Source organism: Cebus imitator, unplaced genomic scaffold (genome assembly GCF_001604975.1).
Source record: "Cebus imitator isolate Cc_AM_T3 unplaced genomic scaffold, Cebus_imitator-1.0 Scaffold27, whole genome shotgun sequence".
In the NCBI taxonomy this organism is placed as follows: Eukaryota; Metazoa; Chordata; class Mammalia; order Primates; family Cebidae; genus Cebus; species Cebus imitator.
This window is the reverse complement of record NW_016107342.1, coordinates 6295017-6320319: the sequence shown is the minus strand read 5'-3', so window position 1 is coordinate 6320319 and position 25303 is coordinate 6295017. Positions and strand designations below refer to the sequence as shown.

General features: G+C 44.6%; 1 protein-coding gene across 1 annotated transcript in view; it reads left to right on the top strand.

Moving 5' to 3' along the window:
- The window catches only part of KIF5C (kinesin family member 5C), a 152171-nt gene extending 128773 nt beyond the window's left edge, over positions 1-23398 (top strand). Inside the window, exons 22-26 of the mRNA XM_017523231.2 lie at positions 1579-1650; positions 4557-4661; positions 6724-6940; positions 8138-8251; positions 19662-23398. Of these exons, the coding sequence (XP_017378720.1) occupies positions 1579-1650; positions 4557-4661; positions 6724-6940; positions 8138-8244 (501 nt within the window). The 3' untranslated portion in view covers positions 8245-8251; positions 19662-23398. The remainder of the gene's footprint in view (positions 1-1578; positions 1651-4556; positions 4662-6723; positions 6941-8137; positions 8252-19661) is intronic.
- Positions 23399-25303: the final 1905 nt, after the last annotated feature.

Genomic DNA, 25303 nt, shown 5'->3' with positions numbered 1-25303 from the left:
GGTGTGGCGGTGTTTTCATGCAAAATGTGAACTGTGATTACAGTTCAATCAGTAATAAAACCACTGACGAGAGAGCGAGAGTGAGAGCAAGACAACAAGAGAGAGAGCATGCAGGGCGGGCGCAGGTGTTAAGAAGCAGGGTATCCGGGCTGAGCTCCCTCCGGCAGGGCCCGGGACAGTGTGTCTGCAACACAGTGAGTGCTGCACCCCTGCCCCTGGGCTGGAAGGCGGCACAGCCTCAGACAGGTCCTATGTGCACATTATTCATAATCACAGATCCATTTGGTTTCCTGCAGAAAGTAATTTACCTCATCCGAAGACACAATTGACTTCAAGTCCTTATTTCAACATAGAATTGGACCCAGTAATAAGACCTTAAATAAAGAGAGAATCTTTATTGCAAGAAACTTAGTGTTTCCATAGCCTTATACTCTGTTTCTTCCTTTTAGATGTGAGCATGTGTGAGTTGCATCCCTTGAAATTCTGTGTTAGAGTAGGTCAATCTAGACAAATGGAAAAGTTTGCATGCAGAATTTAGCTCTCTCCTCTTCCTTTATGGGAAAATATTTTGCAAGAAGCTTATCATATCTCCTATAGTAAATACATGGAGACTTGAACCTAAGGAAATATTTGATCTTCCGATCTTGTTACCAAAGATCACCAGATTTGGCTCAGCCTCTTGTCTCAGTAATGTAATTCCTAAAGGTTCGTTTGTAGAAAATAATCCAAAATGAAGGAGAAAAATGCCCCCAAGAAGTTAAATACAGTGAAAGTTTTAACAACAATAAAAGGAAGCACTACAAGCCTAAGGAAGAAATGGCTTTTATGATATGAAATATGCATCAATAAATTCATACCAGTCATGTTTACTGAGCACTTACTATGTGCCAGCAAATGTTCGAAGAGCATGATAAGGTTCACCTCATTTACTCTTGACAGCAATGATGAGGGAACCACTGTTTTTATTCTCATGTTACCAATAAGAAAACTGAGGCACAGAAAGGTGAGCTAGCTTGCCCAGGGCCACCCAGGAGGAAAGTCCACAGAATGGTTCATCCGTAAGCTCAGTCCTGGAAAGCAAACAAGCGTATGGACTTGCACCTGAAGCCTGTGAGGAAACATGAAAAATGCCAGTCCGTTAGGGTGAGATATTGTGGCTAACTTCTCATTTAAGCTTATTGGTATTACATTGTAACATTTACGTAATAAAGAAAAAAGGAATCTATTCTGATACAACATGGCCCAGTAAGAATGTTTCAGAGGAAACCTTTGGATTTTTGTGGGTGAGGCCATGTATGGTTCCCTTGTGAGTACAGCAGATCAGTAGAGTTTGTTACTAGTTTACAGTTTGTGGTCTGGGTTCTCAGGCTCTGCATTTCAAGGTGCTCCAGTAACAACACTGGGTCCAGGGGTGGGCATGGTAGGGGGGCATCACAGGAAAGGGGGTGCACCAGCAGCATCCATGGCGGGCTTGGGAAGTGTCCATGCAGGAGTCTGGGGAAATGATCTGGTGCCCGGTGTGCTGTCAATTCTGTGAATTTCTACACTGAAGTGGCCTTTAAAAATCTTCTCTTCCAGTCTCGAGAATTGCAGACGCTTCACAACCTTCGGAAACTCTTTGTCCAGGATCTGACCACCCGAGTTAAAAAAGTGAGTTCTCTTTTGTCTGAATGGGACTGAGAAGAAAATCAAAGATGGCTGGGAAGAATTATTTTCAGCAGAAATATCACTTGCTTAAGTCAGGGCTGGTTATGCTTAAAAATTAATTACTTCACACCAGAGAATATTATTAAAAGAACGTGCTGGAGGCAAAACATACTTGGGAACATTTTCCCATCTGATTTTTCCCTCTTAGTAAAAGGAAGTCAGAATGCTTTCCCTGGCCTTCATTTCAGATGAGCACATATTTTTTCTGGCCTCCAGTGTGTGAGGGCAACTGCTCTTGACACAGAAACATTTAGAGCAGTCTTTTCAGAAAGCATTGCCTGGAAGCCTGGAGAAGTTGGACCAAGAGAGCCTCTTACTTGTTTGTTAAGAGGCCATTAGGGGCTAGGTCAGAGTTTATGAAGCACTTCAACTCCAATATTTTATTTGCTTTTCCCAGCAATTATGTAAGTGGTGCTTAGTGTTCCTGTTTTTGCAGATGTGGAGGTAGGCTCAGATGTTAAATAACTTACCCAATATTGCACTGGTGGGAAGAGCCAGAGATGGGTCTGGAACCCAGGGTCTCTGGATCTGAGCTTTTTTGGTCCTCATGCTACACCAGCAATCTGGAGACACTCTATAACGGTGACTCCCCCAGGAAGCTTGCAGAGGTTTAAGGAAGGAGTGGGAGGTGAAGGCAGCACGAGGACTACTCTTTCAAAGTGTTTAAAAGTGATGGATGCAACACACTGGGCCATGTGTAGAGGGACGGTTGGATTGAAGGAAGGTCTGTTTAAGAAAAGTGTGCATATGTGTGCAAATGTGTGTGCATATTTGTGTGTGCACATATGTGTGACTGTATCCGTGTGAAGGAGCCAAGGGAAAGAGATCAAATGTCTGGCGAAGATGGAGTCGGGTCTGAGGGAGAGGGGTAATAGTGTAGACGGATGTATTAGGTAGGCTTGGTAAGGAGGAGGGACACAGATTCCTAGAGGGTAGGAGGAGGGAAGTCAAGTTGGAAGGACAGGCCGGGAAATACATGAGGGTGGAAAGAAGTCACATTTGATGACTTGGATCTTCTTGGTTTATATGGAAGCTCAGTCCTTGGTGGGAAAGTAGGGAAGAGAATGGGAAGCCTAAGAAGACTAGAACACAGTTCAGGCAGCGGAGAAGGGGCCGTGCTATGGAAGAGGAGAAGGGTCGCCGAGCAGTGGTGTTGGTGCTGAGTCAGAAGCCTGGGTTTGGTGTGGCCCCTGACAGCATGGTTCAAGCGAGTTTAGAATTCTGGGAATGAAAATAAAGATGGCAGAGAACGCTGGGCAATTTCAAGGCCTGCATGGCAACTGCTAGGCAAGTACATGGTGAGCACGATCCAAAATACAAATGACCATGGGGGCCTGGACCAGACGGGAGAGTGAAGCCAGAGCAAAGTGATGGACAGGGAGACTAGACGGGGAGGGCACCTGGCCAGAGCTTATGATGTGGGTTGAAAAGGTTCAGTCTGAGGAAGGTGGTGGAAGCCATGACCATACATAGGAGGCCCTGGTCTCAGGGAGGGTTAGGAGCTTGAGATCAGACTTCCAGATTTCGTGATAAAAAATCTCTCTAGGAAAGCCCTGCTTTTAGACCAGTAGTTTTCTACGGGTGGTTCTCTGGCCATCAGCCTCAACATCACCTAGGAAACTGTTTACATATGCAAAGTCTCGTACTCTACCCTAGATCCACTGAATCAGAGACTAGGGCTGGGGCGTGGCAATCTAATTCTCAATAAACCCTCCCCTGGGGAGCCTGGTGCTAAGGCTTCAGTTTGGGGAGCTCAGTTTTAGACTGAAGAGCTGCAGGTTTGAGATGCTAATGTAGCAATTACCTTTCAGAAAAAGGATGATGATCTCTTTTGTAATCAGAGCAAACATGCTTTGCCACCTTGGAACACCGGGATGTATTTGCACCTGTACTTTCCAACTTATCTGTGCCACTTGGCTTGCCAGGAGTGCAGTGTTTTGCCAATTTCAAGATCTGATAAATTTCAAGAATTTACCCAGCACAAGGATGCTGTGATTAATTTGGGTTGATTCACTAATGCATTTTATAGATTTGGAAGCTGAAGGGACAAGCAGAGGCCATTAAGACTTCTCAGTGGGATCGCAGACACTTGCTTACAAGCTTGGTGACTTGTTATCCCATCATGATGGCTGAAGTCAAATTTAGGTCTTGGGTTTATGTTTTCCTGGTTGTTGTTTCTTAATGAGTTTTGGAATGCTTTCTTTTGAAAAGAAGTCTCTATTTACTACATGCAAGGGAGAGGTATATTTTACTGAAGATACATCATCTGTAACTTTCTTTTTGAGACAAGAGTTTTGCTCTTGTTGCTCAACCTGGAGTGCAATGGTGCGACCTCGGCTCACTGCAACCTGCACCTCCTGGGTTCAAGAGATTCTCCTGCCTCAGCCTCCCAAGTACCTGGGGGATTACAGGCATGCACCATGACACCGGCTAATTTTGTATGTTGTTTTTTTTTTTTTCCTAGTAGAGATGGGGTTTCTCCATGTTGGTCAGGCTGGTCTCAAACTCCTAACATCAGGTGATCTGCCCCCCTCGGCCTCCCAAAGTGCTGGGATTACAGGCATGAGCCAATGCACCTGGCCTCATCTGTAACTTTCAAAAGCAGATTTGAAGTTTTTTTTTTTCTAGTTGTCTAAAAAATAGCTCCTCCTCAAATCATTTTTTGTACTAATAAGGGAAATTAATTGGGGGGTTTGTTGAGTCTAAACTTTTAGAACCTCTCGATTTTTGCTTTCAGAATACCCTTTGGTGGGAATGGGGATTTTTTTTTTTTTTTTCGTCCACATTATCCTGGGATGGAGGGTGGGCGGGTGACAGCCTGTCCTTCTGACCTCTTGGTGTTGGTGCAGAGTGTGGAGTTGGACAGCGATGATGGAGGGGGCAGTGCCGCCCAGAAGCAGAAAATTTCCTTTTTGGAGAATAACCTGGAGCAGCTCACCAAGGTTCACAAGCAGGTAGGAGAGTTCCACCTGCTCCCCTCTGCTTACCCCCTCTCTCCTGGAAACAAGCCCCACCAGGTTTGGCCCCGGGGTGCAGACGATGCTGAGATTGAAGGTAAAAGAACTGTACACCATCAGAGGACATAAGGGCTACAAAGGTTCCCTACAAATCCTTTAGTTCTCAGTGACTTCTCTTATATATAAAGGACTTTCTTTTATCAAAGCCAAATGTAAAGTATTGGGTTTGAGCTCTCTGGGGTTGGAGAGGGAAGTGTTCAGAGGCCTGTCGTTTCATCCTGCCTCCCCCCCTGACTTTGGACACCAACTAGCTTCTGTATCTAGCTCTGAGATACCTCTGTGGACCTGAAGGCTCCACAGAAGGCAAAGTGGACACCACTGAGCTGGTTCAAGTCCTTTATTTTTACATAAGGGGAAACAGACTGGTGCCTTGCTTCATTGCACGGTGGGAGGACTGGGAATGGAACCAGCACCCTCTCCGCTCAGCTGCCCATTCCTAGTGCTCTCAGACGCTCTCTCGGATGCCTGCGATGCGCTGGCATTTGTCTAGAGTGACAGAGAGTGATAACTGTGTCCAAACCCATCAGTGATTTTGGCAGGTCATTTGTCTTGGATACTTTCCGTTTATATGTTGGTGTGTGCCTGGCTGTTTTCCCTTTTTAGGACTCGGGTTGTGACGGAAACGGCCCAAGTTTTTGAACCACATGACTGAGGAGATGGCATTTCTGTTTGAATTGTTAAGTCTTCATCAATATTATTGATGATGTTGTTTCGTTTTACCCAGACGGAGGATGATAGTGTCAAGATGGTTGAAGCCATTCAACCAAATTGTTGATGAGAAATACAAAAGCAAAAACTACCAGAGAGCTTGAAATAGGGCTCTGAGATGCATGTTTTTTTTTTTTTTGGACAGTCTTGCTTTGTCACCCAGGCTGGAGTGCAATGGTATGATCTCCACTTACCACAACCTCCGCCTCCTGGGTTCAGGTGATTCTTCTGCCTCAGCCTTCTGAGTAGCTGGGATTATAGGCATCTGGGATTATAGGCATGTGACACTACTCCCAGCTAATTTTTTGTATTTTTAGTAGAGACTGGGTTTCACCATGTTGACCGGGCTGGTCTCGAACTCCTGACCTCGTGATTTGCCCGCCTCTGCCTCCCAAAGTGCTGGGAGTACAGGCCTAAGCCATCGTGCCTGGCCAAGATGCGTTCTTTTATTCATGGATTGAATGAACATTTATTAAGAACCTACTCTCTGCCAGGCACTAGAGCTGGTGCTTGGAGAACAAAGCAGGAGACCCAGCAGAAGCTCACTTTGCTGTAGCACTTTCTGATTCTCAAAACTTTCTCCAACCACCTGGATCCCCTGTTATACAGTAGACTTGTGTTATGGATGAGAAACTTGAGGCTTGTGGTCAAATGACTTATACCAAGTCAGATGGCCAGGAGCCCACTAAAGAGCGCCCATAAATAGCTGGCCCTTGAGCCCACTCCTGCCTAGAGCTGGCCTGTTTCTTCAGTCAGCAAAAAGGCGCTGTCCCCTCCTTTTACCTCTTGGCCTCTGGATATGTTGTGAAGCTGGGTCCAAACCCCATGCCAGTGTAAGCAGCAGGTCCTGCGTGGAAGGAAGCCCTCTGAGAGTTCAGGAACATGCTTGTTTTTCACTGAGTCCTTTTGAACCGGCTTTAAGTGTCTCAGCTTTCTCATGCTAATTTACTATTCTCATACATGGTCAATTTTCTCACACAATTCCCCTTTCCCCTGCATACACCCAAACAAAAGGGGAGGAAAATCTTGCCTCAGACCGAAGGTTTCCTGTGGTGGGAAATAGCTTTTAATTGTATCCCCACCAGCCCCATTCCTTGCACCCGTGAATCACGTGTTCAGCAGCCCAGAGTCCACAGTCTGAGTTTTCCTTTCCTTTCTATGGTTGTATGGTGTGTCAAAGACGACCTAGCGGGGGCCGCCTGCTCAGCCGCAGGGGCTGCTTCTGGCTGCTCCGGTTTGCACCGCGCAGCCTGCCTGGTAACTCTCTGCCTTTCCCCTCCTGCGGCCCCAGCTGGTCCGGGACAACGCAGACCTGCGCTGTGAACTGCCCAAGCTGGAGAAGCGGCTGCGCGCCACGGCCGAGCGTGTCAAGGCGCTGGAAAGCGCGCTGAAGGAGGCAAAGGAGAACGCCATGCGGGACCGCAAGCGCTACCAGCAGGAGGTGGATCGCATCAAGGAGGCTGTGCGGGCCAAGAACATGGCCAGGAGGGCCCATTCAGCCCAGATCGGTACGTGCGTGCGCCGTGGTGCCTGGGGCTTGAGAAGCTGCTGCGGCCTCCCAGCTAAGATTTGCTAAAAGATGAAGAGAACGCAGCCCTGTAGGACGCAGCCCTGACCGCACCCTGTTCCCCTCCCCGCCCCCTCCCACCCCACCCCCGGGGGAATGGGATTGTCAGACACCCCCATTATTCTACTCTGAGATATTCCAGCATACATTGTGGCCTCAAAACTTCTGAGCTGGGCAGAGAGAAGGCAGCCAGGGTTATAGACCTAGGTCTTGGGCTGTAAATATGTATACTCTTAGATAAAATACTGGAAGAGGAGGATATTTCTCTGTAAGGTGTGAAGGGCCCCTGTGTTCTGCACCTGGTGGGGCCATGAAGGAGCCTGTATGTAGCCAGAGCCCCAGGGAAAGCCTCCAAGTGCAGATCTGGAAATACCCCGGGAAGAGCCAGGCTGGCATCGGTGACGGGGCGTGGCTACAGGCTGGCACAGAGCTTGGGGAGGTCTAGAGTCTCAGGTCCTTCAAGACCTGTATGGATTTGGGCATTTCGCCCATGTAGGAAATGTGGGTGTAGCCAGAGTCGTAGTTCCCAGGATAGAGCCATAGGGATAAAAACAATTTCGGGATATTCTCTAAATTTATCCTTTAATTTTTTTGTTTAATTGAAACATCTCCAATAACGTGTAATTTATTTCCCATCAGGTATTGCTGTACGGATATATTGTAAACCAGCAGCTTCATGTTTCTAGTTTTAAATCATACCTTAGATTAGTGGTTCATCGCATTTGCAGGATTTCATACCCTTTGCGAATCTATTAAAAGCTATGGACCCTCTCCCCAGAAAATAGCATCACAGGCAGAATTGCATCCAATTTCAGGGGCTACACAGATGCCCTTGACGGTCATGGGAACTGATGATCTGTTTCAGATAAAACTGAAAATCTTTTTTCCTACCTTTTCTTGGCCAAAATTAGAAACGAGCTGATTGATGTATAATTTCTTTCTGTCCCTTAAATATTTGGATGCCTTGGATTTGCTAACTATACTGATAGTTTTCCCATTTTCAGAAAGATCTGATGGTTGGTAAGAATTGTACTGTTGATAAGACTTGTGAATTTTATTTGTCACAGGTGACCTGTAGGTATCTGGTTGCTGTAAGCCTAAATGTTTGTTCTCTCTTCTTTCCGCTGGTTGGATACAGCCAAGCCCATCCGGCCCGGACACTACCCAGCCTCATCTCCAACGGCTGTCCATGCCATTCGAGGGGGAGGAGGCAGCTCTTCAAACTCCACTCACTACCAGAAATAAATACTGAGTGAGTCCCATGTCGAGGGTGGTTTCTCTATCTGGAGGCAGAGCCTTCTTGCATTTCCAAAGCCCCTGCCTGACAGTGGACCTTCAGTAGAGAGCAGTTCAGCCTTACTCCAGCACAGGCCCTGAGGGTTCCAGGTAAACAGAGACCTGGACTTACCCTCACTCAGTTGAGAGCCCTGGGGTCTTCTAGCTGGAGCTGCCTGGGGCCCATGGGACCTGGACCCAGGCCTGGCCCAGTCCCTTCCAGTGGTAGGTGTGCTGAGTGGTTCAGCTGAGCTTTGTTTTGCCAATGGGACTCCCTTCTATAGTTGGCATCCCAAAGGGCATTACCTGTTGGTCAACTGCTTTAACCCAGAGCAGACAGAAGTTGGGGGTTGCTTTAAGTCTCAGCAACAGAATATAAAGAAAGAACCAGATAATAGAAAGTGATGTTTTTATGTTTACTATCTGAACTCAATAAGTGGGGGTTTAAGGAATATATCTAGGTGGGTCCAGAGTGCTTTTTTCTTTGAGATGGTGGTCTGCCAGCTTCTCTGCCCGAAGCCCACATGCCTGACATTGCTCTCCCAGCAAAAAGAAAAGGAACAAGTGATATGCTTTACAAAAGAGAAGAAAGAGAGAGTGAAAACCGTTCTTTATGATGGAAATGGAGAAAAGAGGCTACTAGTTGGGCAGGCAGACAAATGACTAGGTGACCAGAAAACTTTGTTTAGAAAAATTCTGACTTTGAACATGCAGATGGGAAGAGGTGTCTCTGGACATTGTCCTTGGACTGTAAGCCTTTGCTAGGGCAGCTGGCTCCCAACGCATGCAAGCATGCCTGGTGTGAAGGCTGGACTTTTCCTTATCCATTCCTTTTTGCCTCAAGGCAAGAAGGCCAGCAGGAGAGGCTGGAGCCATCACTTCGGGTCTGGGTATGGCTCAGGCTTAGGCTAAAACATCCAAGGGAAATGCTTTGGTGACTGCTCCCACACAACTTTTACCTGTGCTGCCCCAGGCAGTGCCAAGGAGCAGGCCAGGGGCTGGTCAGAGTAGCAGGAACAGGAGGGAAGGTGGAGGCAGCCCTCGGGCCGGGAGTGTGTCTGCCAGCATCTGCCGTCTTCCAGACAGGAAGATGGGAAATGGTCTTGGCAGTGGGCCACCCCATTCATATCTAATCTCTGCTTCCAATCGGGAGTAGAATGAAACTGGAAGTTAGAAAGTTGCTTTTGACTACGTGTTGTCAGTATCGAGGCTGATACCTAAAGGGAACTCTAAGATCCAGCTGGGCAGCTTAGAACAGAAAAGCCTGAAGCAGTGGTCCTCGAACTTTGGTGGATGTGAGCATCCTCGAGCACCCAGAGTCCCAGGCTCCTTAGGGGAGGAAGGGCCTGGCTTTGTTTGTTGTTTCAACCAAGTATTCCAGGTGATTCTGATATTCGTCAAAGTTTGAGAACTCACCATGGTTTATACAGGATGGTAGTTTATTTCTGTCTTGTGTCCAGGAAATTTGAAGGTGGTGTGTCAGTAGCTGAGCATCTCCACAGTGATAACAGAAACCTAGCTTCTTAACTAGGTTAAGCAAGTGCCTGCCTCCTGAGCTCAAGGCCAGCCAAGGTCACCAAATGACTTCAGTTTCAGCCATCATGCCTATATTCCAAGTTTAGCAACCAGAGAAGAAGGAGAGGAGAGGCGAAAGCAGCCATCCTGAATGAATCCCTTTAAGTAGCTTTCCTGAAGCCCCATGCAATGCTGACACCTCCCTTTCCTTGGGCAGCCCTGAGCCACATGGCCACATCTAGCTGGAAAAGGTAGTCTTTTAGCAGGGCGCTTCACTACCCCAAAGAAGGGTAATGCTCTTTGAGCGAGGACAGGGTGAGTGGATGTTGGGTGGGCAGCTGGCACGCCGTGCATTATAGATCACCTGATACGCCGCAGCATTGGGCTAGATATAATACAGGCCTTACCTCATCCGATGAAAGCACACAGAGAGATGTGTTGGTATGGTTCCCAACAAGACCTTACTAAATATACTGGTCCAGGGATTCTGGGCTCCAGAGATTATGCAATGGGACAGTTGTCTTCTTCAAGGATTCCAACAAAGGTCTGCCAGTCCCATATTTTGTGTCGGCTCCAAACAACCAAATCCTGGCCGTTCATCACCAGTGTAGCCTCTTCTCATACTGAGCATGAAAATCAGTAGGTCTGGTGGACTTTCAAGACCCTCGAAGTGGCAGAACCACCCTCACCCATTATGGCAGTTATTTATTTTTTTAATTTTACTTTAAGTTCTGGGATATATGTGCTGCATGTGCAGGTTTGTTACATAGATGCAAGTGCCATGATGGTTTACTGCACCTGTCGACCCATCATCTTTTTGAGATGGAGTTTTGCTCTTGTCACCCAGGCTGGAGTGCAATGGCATGATCTCGGCTCACTGCAACCTCTGCCACCTGGGTTCAAACGATTCTCTTGCCTCAGCCTCCCGAGTAGCTGGGATTACAGGCATGCTCCACCACACCCAGCTAATTTTTGCATTTTTAGTAGAGACGGGGTTTTACCATGTTGTCCAGGTTGGTCTTGAACTCCTGACCTCAAGTGATCCGCCCACCTCAGCTTCCCAAAGTGCTGGGATTACTGGCCTGAGCCACTGCGCCTGGCTGGGAATTTGTTTCTTTACTCAAAGTGTTCCAAGTGGTTTTGATGGTTTTATCTGAATTCGAAGCCTCCTTGACACACCTTCTCCATACAGCTTCTGAAACTAGGTGCCTCTCTCATCAGCTCACAAAATAAACAGGCCCCCTCTTACAGCTTTCAGGATGACAGTGTGGCTGAGGGGACTGCCATTGGACAAGGGACCTGGGTTCAGGTGTCAAGTTTTCTGCTTCCTTCAAGTTACTTAACCTCAGAGTCTGTTTCCTCATCTATGAAATGGGGAGAATCTTTTATCATGGTCATTGGCATTGACAGAAGGTTTAAATGAGGTCATACTTCTAAGCACATAACAATTGCTCAATAAAAATGTTAACTGCTAGTATAGAGAAGCGCTGTAGAATATGGTAGTTGATAAAAGTTGGTTTACAGTGTCCTTTAATTCACATAGTTGTTACCAAATGGTTTTTAGTCCCTGTATAGCAATGAATCCTGGCCACTGAGTGGGGAAGGCCCATGTCCAACTGAGTATCCTGTTTGTTACTATGAGCTGATATAAGGGCTTTTAAAGATATTACTGGCTGGGCAGAGTGGCTCATGCCTGTAATCCCAGCACTTCGGGAAGCTGAGGCAGGTGGATCACTTGAGGTCAGGAGTTCAAAACCAGCCTGACCAATACAGTAAAACCCCTTGCCTACTAAAAACAGAAACATTAGCTGGGTGTGTAGGTACACGCCTATAACCCTAGCTACTTGGGAGGCTGAGGCAGGAGAATCGCTTGAACCCAGGAGGTGGAGGTTGCAGTGAGCTGCGGTTGTGCCACTGCACTCCAGCCTGGGTGACAAAGTGAGAGCCTGCCGAGCCTGTCTCAAATATATATATAAAGAGAATTTATCTACAAGCTACAACTATTTTAAAGAAATGACTGGGCATTTGTTAGTGGAGATTAAAAATAGGTAGTAATCCACAGATTCAGGAATTACAATTGAAAGGTAAAGAAATATTAAATCATTTCTGAAAATTAATTGGAACTGCAGAACTCATTGCTTAGATGAGATCAAAGCCTTTTTGAGACAGTCTTTCCTGACCTTTGGAATTTTCGTTCTGAAGTCTCCCTTCCCTGGGTGGAAATGATCTCAGTTGACTCTTCCCAGCCCTCCTGTTGGAGTCAGAGCACATATTCTTGCAGCTGGATATCTTTGGAATTTCCTTCTGCGTCATTTCAGGGTCCAAGAATTATAGCCATAGTGAGTATTTTGGTTTATCCTCAAGGTTTCAGAGCCACTGAAGGTGCCAATGTACAAAAATCAAAAGAACCCAGGATAATGCTGGCTTTGATCTTATCTAGTTCAAATCCACAGGGGCTGCCTCAGGAGAAGGAGATGATCTTTTTCAAACCTCAGACCTACATATAGGTCAGTGTAGTGCAACCACATGACATTGGGCAAGTTGCTTGATTTCTTTCAGCTTCAGTTTTTCTCACCTGCCAAGTGGGATCTGGCATCGAGGGCCTGGCTCTGTACTTGGTTTCACAGTGAATGAGACAAGAAGGCCCTGTTCTTGTGCAGTGACATGCTCGTTAGGGGAAGACGGACAGAAAATAAACAACGTAACTTCAAGTAGTGGTAAGTGCTCAGAAGAAAACGAAAACAGGCTAATGGAGTAGGAACACTGTTTTAGAAGAGGGGGTGACATTTACGTTGAGAACTGAGTGATGAAAAATGCCAGGCACACAGAAACTTGGGAGAGAGTGGTTCGATGCTCACTCAAGGGGAGGAATGAATGAGGGTTATCTGAGGAATGTTAGCAAGGCTGATAAGGTGGTAGCTCATGACCCAGGAGAGCTCATCTTCATTAGAGTAGATGGGGAGGGAGTTGGACCCAAGTAAATGAAGGTGTTGAGGCTGTGGGCAAGTTAGATTGTAACCTAGTGTGAGGGGCCGGTGGGGCTGTGGGCATGGGAGCAGTGGGACCTGGTTCATAATGAGACAAGGCCACTCTGGGCTGGACCCTAGATAAGAAGGGGTAGGGGTGGGGCAACAATAAGAAGTGGGGGTTGCCTAGGGGTCACTGTAGGTGGCCACGGGGGAGGGTCCAGTACTGGACCGGGGTGATGGCAGCAGGGGAGAAGTGTCCGAGTCAGTGCCTGCTTAGAGCTGATTCAGCTGTCAGGCTTACTGATGAGGGTTTGAGATCCAAGAGGAGGAGGAAGGAAGGGAATCAAGGTAGTTCCTAGATTTGGGTGGGCTCCAGCAGTTAGGGAAACCTTGGTTCCTTTTTAACCATGCCAGGGAAAATCGGGGGATGAGCAGGTTTTGTGGGAAAGCTTGGTTTCCATCACATTGCTTTTGCGCTGCCTCTCAGGCATCCAGCTGAGCCCACCACCCAAGTGGGTGCATGGAATAGGTGGCTGGATCTCTGGGTCTGGAGCACAGGAGAGAGGCTGGGACGAGGCCAGGGCTGGAGAGTCGTGACCTGTAGATTGTGTTTATGGCCACAGGTCTGGAGGAGGCAACCTAGAGAAAAGGGGGGCACAGCAGAGGGGAGCTGGGGGGGCGAGCTGGAGCAGGACCAGGCCCAGGCACTGGCAAGTGGGAAGGTCAGAGAAAGGAGGTGGCACAGCCGAGGGGCCCGAGGAGCATGTGGGGGCACAGAGGTCACGTGAAGACTGTGACCCTAGAAGGAAGGTGGTCAGCTCAGAGCCTGAGTAAGATGATGACAGAGATTGGGTGGTTGAAGAAGGCCAGATGGTGGTGACCTTAGCATGGACTAGAGAGAGTGGATGAGGAAGTAAAGCCGGCGGCTGAACTCACTTTGCGAGTTTTATTTGGAGGAGATGAGAGGAGTGGAGCCATGTGGGGTTAAGACAGGGTTGCGTTGCTTTTCTGTTGCAAGATGGGAGATACTACAGCATAGCTGTGTGCGAGGGTGATGGTCTAGTCCAGTGGGGCAGAGGAGGAAGCACAGATGTGGGTGGGCTGTAGATGGGGTGAGCTGGGAGGCAAGATCTGCTCACCTTAGACCAGCTCACCTTAGAGCTTTCCTCATGCTGGCAAGAAGCCAGCTGATCAGCTGAGAGGGAGGGAGGGGAAGCAGGGGCTCGGGCTTGAGAACAGAGACGGTGTAAAATCGACTTCTCAGGCAGTGCTGAGTGCTTCTTTGCGGCCCCACACTTAACACAGACGCCTGATTAAACATCTGCCCAGCTCCCTGGTTCTGAGGGCCCTGAAAATCCACTTCGTCTCCAGGCAGTGCTTTGGCAAGCCAGGGGACTTGTTCAAATGTCTCCACCAGATGGCGCCAGTGGGGCATTGCTGAAACCTCAGATGTTTTCTGAAAGACTGAAAGCAGAATACTCTTTTTCTTGGTTTTCCTGTATTTATAGCATTTTATCTCAAACTTGAGTAGTAAATAGCGTACTTTTAAAGGGATAAAATTCTCACAGATCCCCAGAGTTTATTTTATTATAATACTTAAGTATTTGCACATTTTAAACAATATACATTCCCTGCTTACAGATCTTACACAACTGTTAAGACAAATTCAGAAATTAAATTGAAATAAAACCACAAATAAAAAGTCCAAACCACCAAACTTCACATAATTTAATGAAAAATGGGGTTTTTTCTAAAAATAAAGAGCTAGGTGCAGTGCGACTCCGGAGTTCGTTGCTTCTTGCAGAATTTGGAATGCCTGTTCTTCGTGTGTTGTGGCGTGACTCGATTCTTTCTCTCCTGTACTCCCAGCACTTTGAGAGGCTGAGGTGGGAGGATGGCTTGAGCTCTGGAGTTTGAGACCAGCCTGGGCAACATAGCAAGACCTTGTCTCTACCAAAAATAAAAAAAAATTAGCCAGGTGTGTTGGTGCATGCCCGTAGTTCCAGTGACTTGGGAGGCTGAGCTGGCAGGATCACTTCAGCGGGGGAGTTTGAGGCTGCGGTGAGCTGTGATGGTGCCACCACACTCTAGCCTGGGTGACAGAGTGAGATCCTGCCTCGAAAATAAATAAACGAATAAAAACAAATACATGAAGATTAGCCTAGTGCCTGGTGCCGAACAAGCACCCAGTAACCACCTGTGTGGTCCTCATCACCTGATCCTGTCTCCTCATTCTGCATCCCAAAAAGGCAGATGAGCTGTCAAGGTACCACCACTGTGAGTGGTAGATCCTGGGCTAAGAGCAATGATCTTCTCTGCAATAGTTCTCAAAGTTCTTGGCCTTAGGACCCTTTCTTCTCTTAAATAAGATCGATGGACTGGGCGTGGTGGCTCAACCCTGTAATCCTAGCACTTTGGGAGGTCAAGGCAGGAGGATCACTCAAAGCCAGGAGTTTGGAACCAAAGTGGTCAGCATAGTGAGAATCTGTCTCTAAATAAAAAAAAAAAAAATTAAAAAATTAAAAATTAGTTGTGGATGGTGGCATACACCTGTAGTCCCAACTACTTGGGCAGCTGATGTGGGAGGATTGCTTAAGCCCAGGAGTTTGAGGCTGTGGTGAGTGATGTTTGTGCCACTGCACTCCAGTCTGGGTGACAGAATGGCAGTCTTTCTCAAAAAAAAAAAAAAAAAAAGAGGGATCAATGAGTTTTTATATATATGGGCTATACTTATTGATATGGATCATATCAGAGATTAAAGCAAAAAATTTAGAATACTGCCAGATTCATTTACAAATAGTAATAAGCTCATACATGTTACTGTAAATGCGATTCGTAATGAAAATAACTATTTTCAAAACAAAAAAAATAGCCAAATGGCATTGTTTTACATTTTTGCAAATCTCTTTGATGTCTGGCTATTTAATAGATGGCAACTGGACTCCCCCGGCTGCGTCTGCATTCTGTCTGTTGCGGTGTGTTGTTTTGGTCGAAGTGTATGAAGAGAATCTCCCCTTGTCATGCCAGACAAGATTCTTGGCCACTGGACAGCTAAGAAAACTGTGGCGTGGGGAAGGTGGGATCATAGTGTGCACATCACAGGCTTGTCTGGGATTGAATGAGAGAATGTGAAAGTAGAGAGAAAAAAGTCTTAGAAGAGGATCTGGCAAAATTAGGCCCCCATGCATGTGAGCTACTGTTAAAGTGGTCATGGGACAGGCCTGACGAGGACAGGGAGAGAGGACAGAAATAACTGTAGGTGGGTACTGCTGAGGCAGAGGGACTTTGAAACTCTCATTCTCAACCCAAAGGGAGGAATTGGGGATCTCCAGGAGGCAAGAATTCCTGATTCTGTCTACAGCACAGTAGCCTCCTCCGCCTTAATACTCCTCAGCTTCACGGTTCTCAGAGTCAGAAGTTCACAGCGACCAAATGGTTCCTCTACAGCAAATGTACCAAAGCTCCAATGAGATAAATCCACTTCTATTCAGCGGTGATAAGCAAAGTACAATTGGTAATTCTTATAATATGGGGATTGAATTATAAAAAGGCAAAAGAAAAGATAAAACTATGTACTGTTTGGATTAAGCTTAAATCCACTGCAAGCAATTGCAAAAGCCAAAATTGGGGGTGAAAACGGTCTCTAAATACGTCTTGCAAAACCCTTGTATAATCAACCTCTTTCTTCAGCCTTCCCCACCCTTTTTAAAGAAAGGTGATTTTATTTCCTCCTAAATCTGGTCACACATTGCCACTTTGAATTACCATCTACAGTTTGGCAGAGCGCCAGGGACAGTCTTGTAGTGGGTCATTTGGTCCAGTCCCCTGCTTCTGAGTGAGTGAGTGACTGCTCGGAACCCTCAAAGAGAGAGTCAACAGGACTGGGCTTTAAAGATTCTGCAGACTCCCCAGTACTCTGGGATTAGAGCAGTCAGAAATGCTTTATCTCAGGGCTGAACCATTTACCTTTAAAACGTATGTCTATTTCCTCCCATGAATTTATCTAAGGAGATGAAGATCCAGATAGTGGGGAGGATGGATGGGAACATCCTACTGGAATTCATGTTTCTTGGGCTTGCTGGAAAGACTTCTCAGCAGACAGGCCTATAGAGATCCTTAACTGGGGATGAAGAGGAACGCCGCATCGTAGTAAAGAAAGGAACCTTTACTGGCAGAGTTCCTGTGCTTTTCCTTCCAGCAACCTGTCACAATCTCGGCTCTCCTCTCTCACGCTCCTTGAGGTGACTAAACTAAGCAGGTGGAGCCTCCTTTGTAGCCCTGTGTTGCTTCCAAACTATGAGCCAAAACCTGCTGCATCTTGCCCAGCGGGGATCGGGGGCTTTGGCTGAAAGGCCTTCCAGGGGAAATTGTGTCACTTCATGGTCTGCTGGAGTTACGGAGGCTGCCCTGTTGCATTTGTGTGTCTAGTGCTTGCTGTGTCAACACGGTTTGTCTGCAAACATTGTGTCAGGCCATAATCCCACAATCCAAGGTATGTGCCGGCACCTCCCTGCCTCTGGGCACACAGGACGGCCATCTCATCCGACCCGGGGGATCTCATCTGACCAGGGGGTTAGTGTGTTTGGAGAAATGAACCTGTGAGAGTGTGAAATGGCGATGTCAATGGTGGCATTCAGGCAGCACTCCAACGGTTTTCAGCCCAAAATGGATATTCAATAACAACTGTGACCATGCTTTTAGGTTTTTCACTTCTAATATTGACAAAAAGCCCAAAATTTCACTAGAAAGGCCATATTCTTCCCAAAGATACCTCTTACTCTCCGTGACTTCTAAAAATGACAAGAATATCACCATCTAGGGTTGTTTAAGCTCTTCTTAGTTGAGTAGCCTTGCCATTGTGGGACATTATACCAAATGAGTTTTCTGAATATTTTTTCTTTTTTTTTTTTTGAGACCGAGTCTCACTCTGTCACCCAGGCTGGAGTGCAGTGGCATGATCTCGGCTTACTGCAGCCCCTGCCTCCCAGGTTCAAGTGATTCTCCTCCCTCAGTCTCCCGAGTAGTTGAGACTACAGGCACATGCCACCATGCTTGGCTAATTTTTGTATTTTTAGTAGAGTTGGGGTTTCACCATGTTGGCCAGGCTGGTCTCCAATTCTTGACCTCAAGTGATCCACCTGCTTTGGCCTCCCAAACCAAAGTGGTGGGATCACAGGCATGAGCCACTGTGCCCGGCCAAGAGGTGGTATTTTTAAAAAGAATGTGTTGTTATGTTTTTAAATTTTCTACTCAGTTTCTGTTCTGTATTTCTTCTCCTTTTTCACCTACTTTGCTTTTATCTACTTTTATAACCCCTTTCTAGACTGTGATTTTTTCCATTTATATGTAACTTACATCCTGCTTATTGATACAAATATGTGAGGTTGCTTACAATGTTATAGCATATAAATCAGGAGAATGAAGGAAAAAAAGAGCATCGTAGCAGGAATCTGAGACATTTACCACAGATGAGCACCAAATTTTGATATAAGCCTTCTAGAGGCAAAACAGAAAGCATAATGTGTCAGATTATGGAGGCTTGTTTTTTTTTTAAATCAAAAAAGAAGTTGGGCTTTTCTTAGTGGCTGTCATATTTCCGGTACTAGGTAATTCCATGTATTTTTCAAGAATGAGCTTCTGCTTCCCTCTTTTGTCATCCCTGTCCCCATCCCCTAGAATACCATGAGCTCTGCGCAAAACCTATAGCAAGATATCAGAGCTAGGGCTTCAAGCTGGTGACGGGAAGCAGGGCCTTTCAGTGTCTTCTGAAAGCTGAGCTTATGGGCATTGGGTACAGGCTGACAGAGGCCACTCAGGCTGGTCTAGACGTTCATCCTGGAGATGTGCCCAGCACCAGCCGAACCTCTGGTGAGAAGTGGAATGAAATGGAAGGGCGCGCTTTTTTGGAGAATCTCATTATCCGTTGGAGATGGAGCATACCTTTTGGAACTGGGAACCTCTTTCTACAGAGAGCCTGGGTTAAGGGCCCTGTTGCACCTGCTTGCTATCCTAAGTGCAAGAAAATGAGAAATGTTTTAATTCCCCCTTAGGAATGAGAAAATGCATTATGTTACTGTGAATATATATAGTCTCAACAGATACTTATGGAAGAGATGTTGAGACTGTCAGGACTAAATACTTAAAATCAGGAAGCAGGAAGCTGTGCTGTTCACGTGCTACTAGCCACATGTGCCTTTTGAGCTCTCAAAATGTGGCTAAGTCCAAACTGAGATGTGCTGAAAGTGGAAGATATACACCAGATTGCAAACACTATTGTGTGAAGAAAAGATCTCAGTAGTAATATTGTAACGTAAACGATCTCAACATGTAATACCAATTACATGTTGAAATGATACTGTTTTGAATATATTAGGCTATATAAAATATATTACAGTTAATCTTACCTATTTCTTTTTACTTTTTAATGTAGCCACTAGAAAATTTGAAATTAAATATGTGGCTAGACCAGGCATGGTAGCTCACACCTGTAATCCCAGCACTTTGGGAGGCCGAGGCGGGCAGATCACCTGAGGTCAGGAGTTCGAGACCAGCCTGGCCAACATGGGAAAACCCTGTCTCTACTAAAAATACAAAAATTAGCCAGGCATGATGGCACGCCCCTGTAATCCCAGCTACTTGGAGGCTGAGGCAGAAGAATTGCTTTAATCCAAGAGGCAGAGGTTGCAGTGAGCTGAGATCGCACCCACTGCCCTCCAGCCTGGGCAACAAGAGCAAAACTCTGTCTCAAAAACAAACAAATAAAAACAAAAAAAATATGTGGTTCATGTTATATTTACATCTGAAAGCTCTGGTCTAAACATCTAGAATTAAATTTTTTTTGATGAGTAAATTTCTACTGTTTTCTCTAATTCCTATGTTCTCTCTTTGGTTCTCTTTCAACAGATACAACTCCACGTAGCATGTCAAGGACTACATTAATCACCAATTCCTTTATTTTTTTCCCTCTTACAGTTTCCATTTTTTTTTATACTTGCTTACCCCAGCCATCTGCAGTACACCAGTTTCAGGTCTTTGAGGTGTGTAGAGTTTCTGTGTGTACAGATGTGTGCTCGGACTTTTCTCTTTCTGAGAAATCTGAAGGAGATGGTTGCAGAAGATCCACTTACTACGCAGAACCATTACCGCTGACTCAGCCTCCAGGGTGTTGGGTGGTTTCTGGGTGGTCCCTGGAGCCTCCTCTGGGCAGTGCACTGTCCCATCTGTACGCCCCAATGTGCCATTCCCTGGAGGGGAACAACCAAGTGCCGTGGAGGCAGGTGATCATGCTCTGCCTCAACTGTCTGGTTTCCTGTAAAATAAACACATTACTTTATATTTTTAAGGAACAAAAAGTGCTGCTATAGGGTTCAAAGTTTTCATTCTGAACACTTTTCCGAAACAAATTACCCCAAAGACACATTTTGAATATCCAGGTCACATCTTTGGATCTGTAAAATATACCTTTTAGTGTGGCACCTGTTAAAATGCAAAGCAAATTTCTTTGGGGCAGAAAAACAATCTGACAGTGGCAATGTAGAATTTGTTCATTCAGATACATCTATGTAAATGCAAAAAGTCATAAAAGTCACCTCCGAGCTGCTTGCTTTTGAACCTGCAGCAACTAGTCTTGACCGGCCTGGTTTGAACATCATTCTTTCAGAAGTGCTGAAAATGCTGCAGAGTTGGATAAATGGAAATGTGACTGCCCCTCTCCTCACTTCTTCCTCCCTGATCCTTCTGGAGCTTGCATCGGGAATGGCCTCTTTCTCTAACCATTTTCAGTTTGAGGGGGTATTGCTGAAGAAATCCAGCATCATTCCAGCAGTTGAAAAAAGGAAACCTTGGGGAGAAAGTACTTGAGAAGATTTTGTTCTTTGTGCTTGTCTATGAATAAGTTGTCATGAATAAGTTATTATTTTAACCCATCATTGCAGACTATTTGAATTCTTTGACACCAAAAAGGTTTCATCTTCTTAGGCACAATTAGAAAAAAAATCCATATTGTTGGATATTTTACATTTAGTTTATTATTTTATTCAAATACATAAATCTAAAGCTGAATCAACCCTTACTTCCAGTTGTGCATATTAAGAAGATCAGTTTCCAAGTAGTAAAGTTTTCGGAGAAACTGACAAAGATTCAGTTAAGTTGGTCTTGTGTGCTGCTATTTTTTTTTTTTTTTTTTTTTTTTTTGACAAATTTGGGGGTAAGTCAATGACAGTGAAACCAATCTCGGTGAAAGCTCCTATCCTCTCATGATGTGGGCCCAAGATGGGTGAGCTGGCACTGTACCCTGAAGCTTTCACCACTGTAATGAAGTATATGCCAGGGGAGACTGGGCTTTTCTCATGGCTGTGTGGGTTGAAGGTAGTTCAAGTGTGTGTGTGTGTGTGTGTTTGTGTAAAGTGCTAAGAACTGTGCATTGACATCCAAACATTTCTTGTATAAAATTTCCCTAGCAAAGCAAACCCACTTTGACTTAATTTATTTGGTAAATGTTGCACTTTGTTTATGTGTGTTTTGTTTTGGGTGGGGGGATAAGGGGAGAGAGGAGGACAAATTTTATTGAAGTCCTTATTTCGTGAAGATGGCAATTTTGCATTTGTTTAATTTTTTTCCTTCTTTGATTTTGTTATCAGTGCCAGCCCAATATACCTGCTCCATCATTATTTACAGTCTGATAGGAGGGTCCTTGTGGGGCAGCATTTGCAAAGCTTATCAGGTAAAAACATATGTGCCACATAACCTTGTTAATATGTTTCCCTCTAATTTGGGGAGGTAAAACATTGGTGTTTGAGAAGATTGCCATTTAATAATTGTCATATTACTACTGTCCATTATGCAGTTGTATTACTTTTTGTTTGGAAATTGAAGAAAGGTCAGTGATGATTTTTGGTTCTTGCTAATATCCATGATAAAATAGATTGCTTTTAGATTCTTTCCAGTGTGATTTTTCCCTGGGTAACCCCTTTCTACTTCTAAAGAATTGCTCAACACTTTCATGTTTCAAAGGGAAACATTCACTTGTAGTTCCCTATTACTTGATCTTTACAAGGGACTGACAAAATTCGCCTTACTTTTATTCACAGAGAAAGTTGGCTTTGATGTCTCTTAAAGATAATTCTGCTAGTTGCTGATCAGCCAGTCAGTTCACCTAGCTTCAATCTTTAGAGGACTTCTAATCTAATTTTCCTGTACTGTGACTAAAAGGGAGGCAAATTATCAGAATGGATTATTCAAATGGATCCTTAAATATTGCTATGTATCATAAGCCAGTTATTATATCAGGACCATGTTCTCGGTAGGCCACTTTTTAAAAAAGCTACAATTGTGCAATTTTCAGGTTTTTAAACTGTTGCTCCCTGTACTTTAAATGTAAAAACTACACTTCTGAACAACTAAGCTCATGATTATGTTTTTGGTTATATGCAGCTTTTGACTAGTGTGTGTGTGTGTGTGTGTGTGTGTGTCTTTTTCTCCTCTATGAATAATTTTACATTTCATGCTACTTCTTGAAAGTTTATTCTTTGATGCTCTAAGAGAACAGCCAGATGGTTTGTACAAGTAATCTTTATCTGCAGGATGGGGGATTGGTAAATTAGGAGAATGTTTGAGATATCAAGATTTATGGTTGGGAACTGAAATATATAATGCCAAATATGTTTTTGTCAATTACTAGAGAATTCTGTGCAAACATATCATTTCTTCAAATGCTGCACACTTTTCTTTTGTTAAACAGGTAGTAGACAGAATCCTTAAGAGTTTCAGATTAAGACTTTTAAAGGAAATGGAATCATGTGATTAAGAAAATCAGAATTTATAGATATATTGGGATAAATGAAGAAATAAAAATGTTTGTTTAGAATGTAGCACCTAGTGACTTTTTAAAGCCCTAAAGTTTACATAAAGAAGTGCTAGTTCCTATAGAAATAACTGAAAGCAAATAAAAATTTTTAACAATCCCCTCTTTCGAAGTGCATTTTTTTTTTTTTTTTTTAGTAGGGCAGGAGACATTTGGACTCTAGCTATATGACATATTGGGAAAGTTTTTCATTGGCAGAGAGTGGGGGGAAGATTTCACTTCATTGTCTCACCCAGAATCTTGAGCAAGCTAAAGAAACCATCATAGTCTAAAATTGCTTCATTTAACACTAACAATTTAGCCTTTTTAAACCAAGCATTGAATAATGGCTGGATAACTGCTGAAGGAAGCGCCGCTCCGTGAAGTCTGCTTACTTATTTAAAAATTGTGTATCAATTTTAAATACTGTTCATTGTGTGCAGATATAAGGGGAATAGGGCATTCTGTAGAATTATACATGTCTAGTTTGTAAAGTGTGTCCTGTGTACTGCAGATGTGTGTTTTCTGGGCTTTATGTATTTGTACAGTAGCTTTCACATTAAAAAAATTGTGGACAAACTTGTTTGGGGGGTTTGAGGGGAGAATCGTGGTTTATATCCATAATGATGCTGTACTAGTCCATGGAACAAAAGATGGGGAAGTCACCCTCCCCTGGCCCGTGGAAAATTATGGTAATCTTCTAGGTTCTAAAATGAAGATGTGTGGGTACTCTGGCAGACTGCATGTTGTATAATTTGAAAAATACTAAAAGTGGAAAATAAAATTGAATTAAACTTTGGCTGGTCTGTTTCTCTTTATTTGAGTCATCCTGAAGGTACAGTCATTGTGGATGTCAGTGCCCGTGAGGGGATGAGCCATTTTCTGGCCTCACAAGAGTTCACTTCATGTGAGCAGGTGCTCCAATACACAGCATAAACAAAGTCAACCTTGACCATTTTTTCTTTGACTTTGCTTATATACTTGCTTTAAAAAAAGTTTTTTTTTTTCCATTTCAGAGCTAAGAAAACTTGACATTTGTCACTTCTGTTCTGAAAAGATAGCAACTGATGTAAAAAAGTGTCTTATTAGCTTTTTAAAAAGTAGGATTGACTTTAAAGCTCAGTAGAGCAGTGTATTCGCTGAGTATCTGAATTCCTTCTTGCCTGAGAAGGGTGTTAATTCTCCACCTAATGAATTGGAGCCCTGTTTGCATATGTTGAAAGAGTATCGGGATCTTTTGAGGACTGGGTTGTTTATATTCCTGTTTAACCTACGGATTCTTAGTGTTAATGTATAGGTCTGAGATCTCTTGAGAGGACACCAGAGCATGAATCCTTAGGAGGATAACCAGTGCCAAGACACAGGATTATTTTTTATCTGCTCTCATAACAAGGAGACTTCCCTACCTCGGGTCACTAGAATCATGTGACCATGCATGACATTGTATATGTAAAGCATCCTCATTCTTGTGCTTGGTTTGATTAATGGTGCATAAGAGCCAGACAGTAAACCCCTTTCCCTTAATTGATTAAAAATGGAAGGGATAGATGCCAAGTGAACGTGTAATTGAGGGCACTGCAAATGGTGTGCTTTTATGCTGTCTTATCCATCTTTTTTGAAATTGTTATTCTCCCAAGAACTCTGAAGAGGAAGTTTCCAGATATCAGATTGTTAAAGGTGACTTATGTAGTGAATTTCAAACGTAGTAGTTGAATATTCAGCTGATGCCTGTGTGTTTTAGATGGGAAAGCAGTTCTCTGAAAGAACCAGATTACAAAGCAAATTTAAATATCAATGGGAAATGACCCCCACAGATCCCAGAACACAGCAGCTTTGCGATGCGGTTGGACTGCATTGACGCCAGTGTTCTCTTGGTTCCTGCAAGCCTTTCTTGAGGTTTCTTGTTTCCTCAAGCTCTGAACTGGGCTCTGGCTTTGCCTCAGAAGCACAGAGCTGGAGCATGTGTGGGAGAAAGTGGAACTGGAGCAATAATCTGCAAAGGCAATTACTGGTGACGCGTGTATTGGCAGGTTTCATTCTAGCATTTGCGACAGGTCGTGTCTTGTTATTTGTCTTGTGTGCATAATACACTGAACAGAAATAGGAGGCACCCCTTGGGTGACACATTAGTTGAAAATGTGGGCTTACTTGACAAAGGCATCCTGAGCCATGGGGTTTTCACTTTCCTTTTGGTGTTTGGTGGTTCCTCCTCCAATTTGCAAAGAAAACACCAATCTCTCTGTGTGGTTAGTTGGGTTCAAAATAATAATAAAAAGATCCTGTAGGTAACCACTGTTGGTGGCCTGTCTTCCTGCAGTACCCTGCATGGCAAAGGCTGGGATTCTCTATCTGCTTTGCATCCGCAGTGCAGGAGCAGTTTTCTCTGGACTTCCAGGAGGCCCTCTTTCCCATTGAACACCTTTCAAACCTTCACCCTTCCCCGTGCCCAGATCACAAATGATTCTCATAGTATAGCTGTTCAAGATTTGCCTACAACAATATTTTATTCCTTCAGAATGTAAGTGAAATTAGAGAAATTGACAAACTTGTTCTGGATGACATGAAACAACATCAGAATCTTGTAATGCACAGAAGGCTACAATAAGCAGTCAATTAATTCCAGGGCACTATTCTGGCTGTGTGCCAGACACTGTTTTAAGTGCTCTACATGTATTAATCCATCTAATCCTCCTAATAACCCCAT